A 14,080-nucleotide genomic window follows, 5' to 3' on the forward strand; every position below is an offset into this window, starting at 1 on the left:
AAGGGCTATTTGCGGTTTTGCCGATGCTGGCATTGAGGCAGGCTGCTTTACATTGCTTGTCTATTGTATCCCGTTACGGAAGCGTCCAATGTACACGGGTATCCTCGTGGTTGTAGCTAGTGTTGCTAGCATCGCAGCTCCCATGATCGGAGGGGTGATCGTGGACCGTTTGGGGTGGCAGTGGTGCTTCTGGATAGGACTGCCACTTGGGTTTTTGACATTGATTGGCATCTTCTTCTGCCTCACAGATGTCAAGCCACAAAGCGAATCCCTTACATGGGCTCAGCGCATCTCAGAGCTGGACTTGATCGGCAACGTATTCTTCGTACCGTCTCTGACCAGCTTGTTTCTTGCTCTCAGCTGGGCAGGCTCCAGATATGCCTGGAACTCTCCAACTGTCATTGGACTGTTCGGTACATTTGGCGTTCTTCTTGGCATGTTTGCTTTTGAGCAGTACCGGAAAGGAGACGCGGCTACTCTCCCTCCCAGGATCCTCGGCAATCGATCTGTCATGGCCGGATTCATCTATGCGCTATTCTGCAACTCAGCGAGCATGGTCATTCTATACTACCTTCCCACATATTTTCAGACTGTACGAGAGTATAGTGCTTCGAAGAGCGGCTACCTACAATTTCCGCTAGTGGCCGGTGACATGATAGGCACATTGATCCAGTCCGCAGGCACCTCAATATTGGGATACTACACGCCGTACATGCTCGCTGGGTCCATTCTTATGGCCGTTTTTGCTGGCCTTCTAACAACTCTGACCGTTAGCACAGCCATGGTCAAAGTTCTGGTTCTGACAGGCTTCTATGGCTTCGCAGGAGGCATTGGCTACCAGTCCCCCCAAGCTGCTGTTCAGGTGGTGCTTCCCAAACGAGATGCCAGCATCGGACTGGCCATTATCTTGTTCGCACAGCAGTTTGGTCCTGCTGTGTTCGTGTCCGCAGCCCAGAGCATATTTCAGAACCGCTTGGCAGAGAATCTGCCATCCTCTTTGAACGCAACTAGCATCGAAGCCATGGGTCTGAGTGATTTGAAGTCTATTATTGGGCCTAAGGATCTAGCCGATGTCCTAGTTAGTTTCGACCGTAGCTTGTCTCAGACTTGGTATCTGGCCGTGGCGTTATCTTGTTTGACAATGGTCGGAAGTGCGTTCATGGAGTGGAGAAGTGTGAAGCAGAAGGCGAGCTGACGTGGTGGTTGCTAGTTTACATTTCTAATACAGTCGATTACGCGGAAACATCGAAAGTTGAGTACGATATCTTTATTATATGTATTACGCAACTACAAGGAGCTACAATACGGATTCCAGATCATCCGATGTACTGTGGAGGGAACATTCTCCCAGGGTTATCCCAGCTACGTTGTGTTGACCACCTTACCTAACCCACTGGCGTTACATATCCATCATAGCATGGTGTATGACTTTACAAGTACTCAGATGGCGATCGTTTGACACTGCCACGATACATACATCACCGGGCCGGCATTTGGAATTTGGAAACCACTGATATTAGGTGACTCATTTGAACTCGACAAAAAGCAACAGTGCTGCAACTTACGTCATAAGGCATTCCCACAGAAAATGACTAGGCAGGCCTCATTTAAACAAGATCATTTTGAATCCCATGGGGTAGTCATGCACATTTCTGTTCCTGCTTCAAGGCTCAGACACGAACTCTCCCATTGAGGCAGAAGCTCACATTGCATAGCCACCTTCCAACCCACCGAAGCTCACCGGACCCAGTGAGAGGCTGTCATTTGAGCCTCGATGCGCCACAGAGACGCATAATGCAGGTACTTTGGTCGATCCTTGAGTCGCACCGCGAGGAGAAAGCCGGGTTGAGAGTTACACAGCATCTCGAAAAAAGACCCTATTCTCCCAAGACGCGTACTCAGCAACCGGTGACCCTACCACCCTCCTGGAACGAAAAGGGCAGTCGGGTCGTTCGGAGATATTTGAGCCAGAGTGATGGTGTGCGATACAGTCAGATGCCTGCTTGAAGATAGCAATATGGTTGCCTCCATGTCTCAGCTTAGTGAGCGGGCCGGGTGGGTTTTGGTACATCGGTAGGCGGTCACGGGCCGCTTAAATGGAGCTGCACAGCGCTTAAAGCATACCCACAGCGGTATCCTATCTCCTAAATACCTGCCTTATCACGGCGACCTCTCCGATCTGCAGCTAATTGTCTCGGCAGCTCGCAATAACCGTGCTCACCAGAAGTCGGTGATAAAGATAAGCAAGCACACTCTCCCCTCCCCAGTCTCCCTTCCAACCTCAACTCGTGATGCGGCCTCAGCTATCCTGCTCGATGCAGCCACCTGCATCCTGCTCTATCCCACTATTGGCAGTGGGCGCAGCTGAGGATGATTCACCATCTTATTGGGCCCCTGCACGTGGGAGGGCGTATACTTGATTTCGCCCCGCAAAGTGAGACCCTGGGAGCTGAGATGGTTGCTAGTGACCACCATCTTCCAACAAGGCAGCCCACATTGCGCGGGTGCCCATACACCGGTGACTAGGGGATGGCTGAGAAGCCCAGCATCTGCCGGCCGGATTTGAGTCGGCCAGGTGGTGGGCGCAAAGACATTGAACCGGTCTGCTCGTTGTGTGTAGATAGGCGGCTGGTATATATCTCGGAGTGCCCGCCGGTCACCACTGTTCGTGTCCAGGCGTCTCTTTTTTTTCTGATTGCTCTTCTGTCACGTCGTGCAACTGTAGGACTTTCGTCCTTGGATACCTGAAAGAGGAGGAAGGCAGACCTATTATTTCTTTCTATCATCTCCCGCGAGGCGTAAGTGAGCCGGCCTGACCGGCGACCCTCGTTTCTACACTCGGTCGACAAGTGTCCGTGTGTTGTTTGCCTGGAATCGCCTCTACAGGGACCAACTGTCATTCTTGCCTAGTCCTGTCAATGATATAACCAGCAATTTCCCGCCGGGATTTTCTGCATCTGATATTCATATTCCTCTTTATTATCTGACTACTATGCCTGCACCTACAACTCCCCGTTCGTGGCGGGATTCGTGGCCACCTACGCAAATGCGTCTGCACCGAAGCATCGAGCCTGAGGACACAAAAATGGACGAGGAGCCAGATCTGTCCTTTATCGACGATGACCCGCTCACATTCTTCCTCGAGCCGGCGCCGCTGCTCGACGGTGGTGAGTCGGAGGAGGACACCGACATGATGGACTTTGACGCCGGCATCGAGGACGTCAAGCATCCGCCCCCTATTGTCCGCAGCGTCAGTCCTTCCAGCCTCGAGGGTCTCGGCCGGCCACCCGTCAGGCCCCCAACGCCGCCGCGCTCGCCGCCGTCGCGCAACTCTCCAGAGGTCGCCACTCCTGACTACGAGGATGACGGCGAGGACTACATCCGCTTTGGCAAGCCGGCCTTCAGCCTCCCATTCAGCCTGCGCGAGTTCGCCGTCACCGCGAAGCGCGAGAAGGAGCGGCGCGACAAGGCCCTCGCCGCCGACATGATGCTGTCGTCATCAGCCGGCTCCCTTAGCGTCCCGAAGCCGTCTGCTTCCCGGGGCCGCCCGGTAGCCCGCCCGGGTCTCGGGCGTCGCACCCGCAGCTGGTCGTCTAGGCAATCTCCACACGCGTGGCGCGAGCCTAGCCCTGATGTCTGGTCTATCGAGGAAGAGCAGGAGGAGGAACTGCTGAGCGATGTGGGCAGCAGCGTTGCTGCGGACGAGATGGGAAGCAACACCAAGCCGATAGATATCCCGGCTGCGAAGCCGAAGAAGAGGGTACGCTTTGCGTTCCCTGTGCGCGAGGAGATCCCTTGAATGAGAACAGGATGGACTGCATAGGTGCATATCTCGAGGGGGTTTCATCCCATCATAATTACTAGTATCTACTGTTTCTACATTTCCTTGAGTCATTGCATCTGGAGGGGAGCATACGGATGGGCGTCACAGGACTGCATTTGAATCGTGCTTGATATCGTTTTGATACCGGGTCTGGTTATCTGGGCTACTTTGGGGTTCTGGCTGCATTGAGAACTGGGTGGATTTAGACTGGCAGCTCGCGCGCTCTGGGAGTGGAATCTACAGCACACAACCAGATTGATAGGAAATTTAATCACATAACAAATTGCACATCATTGGCTTGCACGCGTGATGTGAAGCAGAAGCATATGCAGCCCAGTGCCCTGAATGAACCTCCTTCAAGTGCCGCATGTGGTCGTTCATCCGTACTGTTGGTAAGCTTACCCCCACAATCCCAAAGAGACGGTGCACGTCAGCCTGGTGGCACAGGCTGACTGATGCCCTGATCCCATGGCTTCGTATCGCGTCCATTTGCGATAAGAGTAGGGACAATGGTGGGTGGTGTGGAGAGGAAAGTGTAAGTAGGAGGAGATACATGTCATATCGATGACAGGTGCGTGAGCTTCCCTAAGAAATAAACAGACCATCATCTTCTGTTCGGCCGTGGATGTCACTATTCTAGGTTACGGACGGGCTCCTTTCGGCTCGTCACTCGTGGGAACGCCCGTCGTGGATATCAGCACTATCGGAAGAAGTGTCAGAGAAACATCAGCATGCTAACCCTGGGCTCCTCCGGGGTGTCAGTGACAAGGACAAGACGGGCCCGCACACCGTACCGATTCGGCAATTGTGGCGCCCGAGGGAGGGCAGCGTGGTGGATGGCCCGCTGCCATCAGGATGCATCTGCAGCGCCGAGCTGAACCCACCTGTGCAGATCATTACTGGCTACAGGTCCGATGTTGACAAGAAGGGATGAGGATGTGAGGAAAAGGGAGAGACGATATCTCCCAGAACATGGGAATGATAATAGCCGAACCAGGTGGTAGAAGCCCATTCACTCTTACATTCAGTCTGGGCCACTCGGCGGCACTTTTCGTGTAACCCTGATCTGGGCGACTCGGGCGAAGTGGTCTTATTCAGAACCCGGGGCCGGTAGTTGCCGATGTGTTCGGGGCATCCTAGCACCTCATCGAAGAGGCCGCGATGCTCGATCGGGTGGGTAGACCGGGTGGGTTACCCTGAGATAAGGAGACTTAAGAGCGTTGGATATAGGATAAGGAGACTTAAGAGAGATAGATATAGGACAACATCAGGTTTTTGAGGGAATATGCCCCGCGGCACGGTATTGGACTCTGCATTGAAGCCACCATTACCGCCCGTGATGTCAGCCGAAAGCAATAGCACAGAGCTGCTATCAAAACAAAACCAAGGCAGCCTCCCACAGCCAGTGGTAGCTCTGCAGGCAAACCAGTTGTCGGCGCTGCTTTTCCGGTTTGCAAGAGCAGCGATCTTTTCGTATCTGCGCTGAGGTCTCAGTTGAGCGCCTGAAGCTGGCTCTCAATTCCAGAAGCTGTAGCAGTGTGTGTAGAGTCAAATATATATAAGAGAAACATCATGACAAGAGTCTGCAATTTGCATCCCTCTCACATGTCTTTTGCCCTGTAAGAAACAATGACGAAGTGAATGCTGTTAAGAATAACAACAAGCCAGCAACAACAGGCTTCTCAGCTGGGCCGGACCATTCTTTGCAGCGTCGAGTCCGCTGGCGCCCCACTAACCTTAACCTTGCACAGCGCAAGACTGCGGGCTATAGGCCCCACGGGTGTTGCTGAGGGCCCGCTTATTGGCCAAGCCACAGGGAGCTTAGCGTGCAGCCAACCCTGTTCCCACTGAGACGGGGCTTGGAGTGGCCCGCACCTTTTGTTTATGTCTGGAGCTCCCCGGCCTCCCATTGGACAAATCGCTGTGTTATTCGAGCTGGAGGTGCTGCTATGGTGCTACCACCTGAGTTCCTCACAAGCACCCACAAGCAACGGCCCTCTTCAGCGACTCGACTCGACTCGACTCGTCTCGATCGACGATTGATTTCCTGCATGCCCGCCTACGCTAAGAAACAGACTGCGTTATGTGTGTATGGATGTATCTCCCGTAGTAGAAGAAGCAGCCATTCGTTTCTTTGCCTCGTCATCGACGGCTAGTTGACCTTTCCGATCTGAGCGAGTATTGGAGTGACGATCGAAGAGGCCCGTCGAGGCGACCGACCACCATCGCTTCTTTCCTCTTTGGCCCAGACACAGGACAGAGCCTCATGCTGCAGCAAAGTGCATGGCATCGACTCCTCGTCAACATTCCGACGACTACTTCCGTACCCTAGCCTGTTGCGCGGCTTCTAACGTTGATGGCGGCATGAGGCTGCTTACCTAGGTGTGTATTACTCTTGCCCATCATCTGTTGCCCTGTGCCCTGTGCGTGCTCTGCTGCTGCAAAACATTGATCGCCAAACCGACCGATCAAAGTTGTCGATCAGCTCCCCAGGACTCGGGTCCAGCCGGCAAGGGTCGTGTTGGTCTCGAACTCCATTCCAATGCCTTCGTGTCTCCAAGCCCCAGCAGCAGTGCAGTGACAGCCGGCCAGAGAGCTTAGCTGCCTTCAACAGGTCACTGGAATGCAGAGCCATGCAGCTAACCTTACCGCGACCTCCAGACCATGCCGCCGCCAACACCCTCACCCGACGATCCCGACCCGTCGTCATCCAGTCCTGCTGCTGCTGCCACCGCCGCACGCCGGGCTTCTGCCGCCGCAAAACAACGAGATGGGGGCGGCTTCGCAACGCCGCCCAACCGTAAGGCCTCCGCTGGCCTGACGCCCAAGAGCGCGCCCGCAGGAGCAGGCGTGGGAGCCGGACCCGGAACTGGACCGGGCCACGCGCGCAAGGCCTCCGCCTCGAAGAAACCAGAGCCCACCCTCCTCAGCGACTTCCTGCTGGGCCGGCCGTCGCCAGCAAGGGTGGCGGCCGCGCGGAGGAAGAGCGTCGGCGCCGCGGCCGTCAAGGCCGAGGTCAACCAACAGATGCGCCAGGAGTCGGTGCGCAAGATCCAGCAGCCGGGCGGCGTGCAGGCGCGCGTCAAGGCCTGGCAACGCTCGAATGCCGCCGCCATGGTGAGGGGCGACCCCGACGAGGCGGCCAGCGAACCCACGGAGATCCTGGTGCAGGTTGATGCCGAGAGCGTGACGGAGGAGGATCGTGTGCGGATCAAGTCGCGACAGAAAACAAAGAAGAAGCCCTCCCCGGATAGATCAGCGGAGATTGACCGGGAGATGGAGACGAATGATGATGAGGGAGGGATGGAGGCCATTCCGAAGGACCCAAGACTACGTGGTCCTCCTAAAAGGAGAATCATTAGTGATGAGCATTGGATGAAGGGCCGGAAGGGAAAGAGTCCGCCAAGGGTCAAAACAAAACCAGAAGCGAGTCCTTCCCCGATACCGAAGGATTTCCTACAGAAAACGGCCCAAAATCCGTCTATACAGAACAAGATCAAGGACTGGGCCACAAGAGTGGAAGTCCCCGAGACGCCAAAGTCGGCGCCTCCGAAAACACGAAAATACTCCACAAAGAGCGGTGACACTGTAGAGGTGGAAGAAGATGGAGCGAGTGGCCGGACTCAGAGCGAGCGGGCTAGCAGCAGTGCGAGAACCGGCGATGATGGCATCCGTGTGCGGCCCATGAAGCCGAGGAAACCAGATGGCGGCGACGATGGCATCCGAATCACGCCCCAAAGGAAGAAAGACACTTTTGATGACGGTATTCGCGTGAAGCCACTAAAACCTACACCTCTGCCCGATGATGGAATTAGAGTCCGTCCAAGTAGGAAAGTCTCGGTGGACGAGATTACAGTACGCCCGACCTCAACGAGGAGGACATCCGGGGAGCGGAGCACCCGCGTTCCCAGCACCAGGAGAGATCAGTCCCCATCAACACGAATCGAAGTCATCGAAGAGCCAGAATCGGGACCTGAGACTCCTACGAGGAAGTCGAGGTCGCGGCACAAGGCCAAGATGAGGCGTGGTGCCACTGCACCAAGCTTCACCGAAACACAAACAGAACAGACAGAGAATGTCTCGGACAGCCAGTCTTGGTCAGATGAGTCCGGCTCGAAGCTGTCTGATGAACCGTCTAGTGCTCCCGCAAAATCGCTGGCTGAGATCCCCTTTGGAAACTCTGCTTTCAGTGAACTCGACCTGCCCCTCGGCGCTGATCATCACTTCATCAAACGGCCGAAGGCACAGAGGAATAATAGCTTCAAAGCCGTGCCCAAGGTCTTCAAAAAAGTTGTTACTGGCGCTAAAGAGATCATCCATGATAGAGTGGCAGAGCCGCCAAAACCAGTTGTGAACCAGCCGCCAAGCATTGAGAGTTGGCTGAACGGCACAGTCGACCCCTTTGTGGAGAAGACTACACCGAAGAGGAAGTCGATCGAGAAAGAATGGGAGAAAGATGTGAGACGGCGGTCCTCGTCGGAAGTTCGACAGAAGGAGGCTCCCGCACCAGCCCCTGCTGAAGTTGAAGAGCTTGAAGACCAGGAGAATGCTGATCCCAAGGTTCAAGAGACCAAAGAAGAAACGCCAAAGAAGGAGTCGCCCACAACTCCTAAATCAGGCGGTCTGAAGAGAAGCCGAGCAACTAGAAGCGGCTCGTCTCCCTTCAAGTCTGGCGGCAAGAAACCCTTGCGTGAAGCGCTCAAGGATGTTTTCCGCGGCGAGTCAAGCGGCCATAAGCTTCCTCCCATGACGTATCCCAGCGTCGAAGACGACAAAGGCGCTGAAGATGACTATGATGACGAGTCTTCCCGGGGAAATACGCGCCGTCGCTCTTCTGGATCGCGACGAAGATCTCCGTCTCCGGAGACACTTTCAACGGTTACATCAACTGACGCTAGCACTGAGGGCCCTTTCATGACGGGCGCGCTACCAAGGCGAAAGCCGCCCACCAATGGTCAGCATGAGCTGTCGACAATCGTATCAGGGGATTCCTTCAGCACTCATGACTCTGAGACCATGTCAACACTATCCCAGACGACCATCACGCAGACAACGGCACTTACTAGGTCCACCGATCTGTCGCGTCAAAAGAGCCAGAAATCAGGATTGAAGCGAAGATTAACCAAGCATTCCGACCTCGTTTCCGTTCTGTCTCTGCCAGACAATGCTGATGTCCCAGCTCGCGCTAAGAGCATAAAATCAACTCGCAATCTTCGAAGAAAGACGAGTAAACTCGAGAATGCAACTCTTGATGACCTTTTGAGAGAATTTGCAGATGATGAGCACTTCTATCAAAGGGAATTGAAGACCTTGGTTGATGGTGTTGTCCCTGTCCTGCTTACCCAAGTGGTTCACAATAATGCTTCCACTACTGACCTCTTCGGACCCACTGTTGGTGATAATAAGGTAGACATCATGGGCAAGGCTGTGGTAAATATGGGCGTTGCCTTGGAGAGGCTTAAAAATTCGCACAAGCGGGTCCCCCTGAATGATGTCCACCATCTTCTTGCCTGGCTGGACAGTGTTTACCCTCTTTATGACCACTACCTTGACGTCTGGCGTCTGGGTTTTCAAGGCCTGATTGTCAACTTGGCTCCCTCTGGTCGTCCAGACGATGAAGACTCTTTGATCAACGCCATGGATCGAAACGAGGATGGAGATGTCCTGGATGAGAATGGTGAGCGTGTCGATGTTGCTCACCTTCTCAAGCGGCCCCTTGTCAGGATCAAATGGATGCACAAGCTCCTCAAGGTAAGCCAGGACCTTCTACTGTTTCTTTGAACAGTCTCTAATATTTAATAGGGCGCCAAAACCCTTGGCATAGCACGAGCGGATCTTGACAAGGCTATTGCCAAATTTGAGGCTCTTCAAGAGAAAGCCCGGCGCAGACACAAAGAAGAGACTGCTCGGAAGACAGATGAGGATGCAGCCAATACTGACACGACTGGGTGCTCTGACCTCAGAACCCTAAGGCCAATGGATGGGGTGCTCATTGATCCCTCTCGACAGGTCAACGCAAAGGATAGCTTCTCCCTTGACCTTGTGCACTCGAATGGACAACGGCTCGAGTGTCAGGTCGAGCTCATTTTCCGAGACAAAGTCGAAGACCCTTCAGACCATGGAGATGTGCTCATACGCGAGACCGGTAACGGCCGCATTAGCCTTCTTTTCCCTCCCATCCCGGCTTCAGCCATGTCGGCTCGCAAAGGTGATGACTTCGGAACTCTGGTTGTCATGGTTCGAGGACGACATAACAGCTTGGAATGGTACGAGCTACTTTCTCTCACTTCCGATAATGACGAGCAAGTCACGGATTGGCTCGATATCTTAGCTACAACCCCAATTCCTCCTACTTCTCCTCGACCTGCATCACACTCACGGCCAACTTCCTCTTCTTCGCCAAAGGTCGTGGACATTGACACACCCCTTGGTGAGCGGAAGCTTCGCAAAGCACCTCCAGCCTCGCTAGCTTCTCCTCCAACTTCAAGTCCCTCTGAAGAGAGGCCTAAGATGGCAACTCCAAGTCGCTACCGGCCGCGACCTGCTGCCAATGCTTCTACACCTATTTCTAGTCCATCCAGCCCGGGCCGAAGCCCTTCTCCCAGCAAGACACCAACTCAAGAGTCGTATCTTCGTGATGCTCAGCGCCATCTCTCTCCAGAGAGCCAGAAGAAGGCACAGGCGCGACCTGATCCAGTGAAGCTCACGAAGTCACCACCAAAGACTACCCCTGTCCGCGAGGATGGAGCACCCCCGCCTCCGGTTCATCGAACTTTGAGCCCGAAGAAACCGGCTTCCTCTTCGCCACCAGTTGATTTACAGGCTGCTCGAGTCAAGCGTCGGACTTCCTCTCCATTGAAACACGAGTATCATCCCTCCGATGTCTCTTCTTCATCATCAGAATCTGATAGCTACTCATCTGATTCTGAATCATCCTCAGACGAGCTCGACGAAGTCGATGTACCTGACACGATGCCGGCTATCAGCATCAAGCCCCCTGCAGAATCTGCCATTGAGTCTGTGGTCTCAGACAACAGTCTTACCCCATCAAACTCTGCTTCTCAGGCTGGTGTATCAGGCCTGAAGCAAGATGAGCCCGAATTCTCTTTCAAGGCCATTGCTTCCGTCTCGTACTGGTCAAATAAGAAGGGTCAGTGGAAGGAACTATGGCATGAAGCCTGCTCTGTCGTTCTCTGGGCCGGTCTTGTCGAAGCTCACCCACTCAATGCTATTCTCTCCGGAAAGCGAGGCGCGCTGCAGTCATCAGGTGCCTCAGAGCTTGGCAACGCCGACGTGGATGCTGGAGCCGTTCGCCCTCTCATTGCTCTTGATCTCACTCCCCTGGTTATGCTCCGGGCCAGTAACTTCCTTGACCTTGAGGTCCGCTCTCCTGTCCGTTCCTACTCCAAGTTGAGCAATATCGACGGCACAATCTTCCGCTTTCGATCTCCCACTGTTGCTGAGAGCAAGGCACTTTACTTTGCTTTCCACAAATCCCGGCTTGAGAATGCCAAATACAAAGCTTTAGAGGAAGAAGCTCGTATTCTTTCTTTCGGCCAACAACAAGTTCAACAGGATGCAGACGGGCAGAGCAGCAGCAGCCGTAGACGGAGCTGGTTCGGCCGCCGGAATAGTTATCGGGCGTCGACTCGTGCTCCATCTCAGTCGCAAGGCAGCTCGTCTAGTGTATCTGCACCAAGCTTGCTTAAGCGTCTGACTGGCGGAGCAAACTCCTCCTTCAATATCGACAAGTCTTCTGTCGACCGACACAGCCGTGCAGGTTCTGGCAGTGGTGGCGGATCTCTCTACACAAGTGGCTCTTCATCGGCTGGAGGCGGCACACCACCTCGTTCACCATCCGTAAGCATAGCGGAGACCAGTCGTACCAGAGTCCTTGGCTCCGATAATCTCAAGATCCGTTGCCATCTTTTGGTCTCGCCTACGAAGTGGGAAGACCACGGCAACTGCTACTTGCAAATCACACGGCCGCCTCCAGGCATGCGACAGGAGCTGCGGGTATACCATGGCATGGAAAAGCGCGTGATCGTGACGAGCATCCCCAAGAAAGAGAGCGAGAAACCCTTGATCGTGTTGGATGTTGTCCTCGGCAGTGGATGCTTTAGTAAACTCGGCGCCCGCGGCATCATCCTTCAGGTTTGGGAGGATCTCCGCGATGAGCAGAACAATGTGGGCGTCGTCCCGGCCAAGGGCGGCCTGAGCGGTTCCGTGAAGAAGTGGTGCTTCCAGTGCAGCAGCGCCGCCGAAGCCAACTGGATCTTCGGCCTGGTTGCGCAGGAAGTCTCCTTCAATCCCTTTACTATCTGATCAACTCAAACAACCTCTAGATTATGAGCTTTTCATTGCGTAAGAAATGGCGTCGGAGGACATATCGTCATGAAGAGCTTTGCCTTCCATCTCTCTCCACCTTTATAATCCTTTTCTTTTCCTTTTGTCGATACGCGACATGGCTTTACGGCTCTCTTTCTCTCTCTACATACAGGCTATCGGCATTTAGACAGGCACAGGGCGTAGGGAGAAAGGATATCTGGAAACGGACGTAATCATCAAGGGCTGATGATCACTTTTTCGAGATTTCTCCGGTGGAATGGCCAGCGTTGTATTTTATATGTATAGAGACTTGTAGTCTATAGCAAATGTGAGAGGTATAATTATTCCGTGTCCCTTTGATGAGTCTCATGTGCAGAAGCAGGTTGTGATAGAATTTAAACACCTGTGTACAATTCCCTATTGATACTGCACTGATATAGATTATCTGTTGGCGGCTTCTCTGGTATGTCTCTTGAATTAATCCAGCACCTGCTTTCATTGAGAATGTGCTATTGCATTGGGCTATTGTTGTGTGTGTATATATGGTTCTCCATTAATGTTGACGTAACGAAACCGCTATTAGTGGAGTAACAATGGCTCTTGGCCAGTAGTATTATGCAATTATACCACATATTCACCTTCCAATTATCACGCCGCATTGTAATTGTGCCAGGGTTAGCTTCAATGCCATGAGCCCTGTGAGAGACAATCTTTCCTCTCAACCTTGACAACTCTCCCACCATCCGTCTCTCTGCTCAGAAAAAACATCTCTCGACCTCAAGGACTGACAGCGGCGCGAGAATACAACATCTTGACATTCAAACAAGCACTAAAATGGCCGACTACGCGTCAATGAAGGTGCCCGAGCTCAAGAAGCTCCTGGGCGAACGAGGGCTCACGCAATCCGGCAACAAGGCCGACTTGATCGCGCGCCTGCAGGAAAACGACACTGAGACGGCTGAGCCGGCTAAAGCTCCAGGTATGTTGTGATCTATCTACTATGATTCCATTCTCTCTGCACGGCTGCTTTCAAAGCAGGCGCAAACCAGCGCATCGCACATTGCGACAGCCTCGTACGTGATTACTTCAATGGCGGAACCAATGCGCTGACCAGATATCGCATCGCAGGCGCTGCAGAAGATGAGATCGACTGGGATGACGAGGACGACGCTGCTAAGGCCAGCGCGCCTGCCCCCGCGAAGACGGAAGAGCCCAATAAGCCCGCCGAGACAAAGAAGGCTCCCGCGCCAGCGAAGCCAGCGCCAGCTGCTGCCGAGCCCGCAAAGGATGCCCCCCAACCTGCCGCAGCCGATGCTAAAGCGCCCGAGGCCACCGACGTCCCTGGGACCAAGGAAGGTGAGGCTGAGAAGCCGGCTGAGGAGCCCAGCACGTTCGCCATCGGCCTAGCTGCCAGCTCCGCCGACGAGGAAGCCAAGAAGCGCGAGGCGCGCGCGAAGCGGTTCGGCATCGTCGTCGAGGAGTCGTCGGAGGAAGCGAAGAAGGCCGAGCGCGCAAAGCGCTTCGGTGTCGACGAGGCGGCGACCATCGTCAAGGGCCTCGACTCGGCGCTGCCGGAGCGCCGGCCCAAGCGCGGCCGTGACCGTGGTGATGAGGGCGAGGGCGGTGGCAAGCGCGCCACACAGGACGGCGGCAGACGAGATGGTCAGCATCGCGGCGGACGGGGCGGAGGTGCTCCTCGCGACCAGCAGCGCGGCACTCAGGGGGGCGGCGCGCCGAGACAGAGCATCCTACAGGACCCGGAGGAAAAGAGGAAGGCCGAGGCCAGGGCAAAGCGCTTTGGTGGTGCTTGAGCGAGCTCGACATGCGAGCCACTGTAACACTAGTTTCCGTCATGATGAGGATCGAAAGGGGCTTTTCATAGGGCGTTCAGGGTTTCATTATGATGAAAATTGGCAGAGGCTAGAAAGA

At 54.4% G+C, this 14,080-nt stretch overlaps 3 protein-coding genes across 3 annotated transcripts; all 3 read left to right on the forward strand.

The window, feature by feature from the left end:
- Nucleotides 1-3,046: 3,046 nt before the first annotated feature.
- On the forward strand, nt 3,047-3,799 carry UCRPA7_1563 (hypothetical protein; the record flags this gene model as incomplete). The annotated part of the gene is made up of 1 exon (XM_007914143.1): nt 3,047-3,799. The coding sequence occupies one exon, from the start codon at nt 3,047-3,049 to the stop codon at nt 3,797-3,799; it is 753 nt and encodes a 250-aa protein (XP_007912334.1).
- A 2,688-nt stretch (nt 3,800-6,487) lies between these two features.
- On the forward strand, nt 6,488-12,148 carry UCRPA7_1564 (putative glucan 4-alpha-glucosidase-like protein; the record flags this gene model as incomplete). Its single annotated transcript, XM_007914144.1, has 3 exons — nt 6,488-9,574; nt 9,626-10,253; nt 10,764-12,148. The coding sequence occupies 3 exons, from the start codon at nt 6,488-6,490 to the stop codon at nt 12,146-12,148; spliced, it is 5,100 nt and encodes a 1,699-aa protein (XP_007912335.1).
- An 837-nt stretch (nt 12,149-12,985) lies between these two features.
- Nucleotides 12,986-13,962, forward strand: UCRPA7_1565 (putative sap domain-containing protein; the record flags this gene model as incomplete). Its single annotated transcript, XM_007914145.1, has 2 exons — nt 12,986-13,130; nt 13,190-13,962. 2 exons carry the CDS (start codon nt 12,986-12,988, stop codon nt 13,960-13,962), a joined length of 918 nt encoding a protein of 305 aa, XP_007912336.1.
- Nucleotides 13,963-14,080: the final 118 nt, after the last annotated feature.

This window comes from Phaeoacremonium minimum (assembly GCF_000392275.1).
Source record: "Phaeoacremonium minimum UCRPA7 unplaced genomic scaffold PA7_03_scaffold_110, whole genome shotgun sequence".
NCBI classification, from domain to species: Eukaryota; Fungi; Ascomycota; class Sordariomycetes; order Togniniales; family Togniniaceae; genus Phaeoacremonium; species Phaeoacremonium minimum.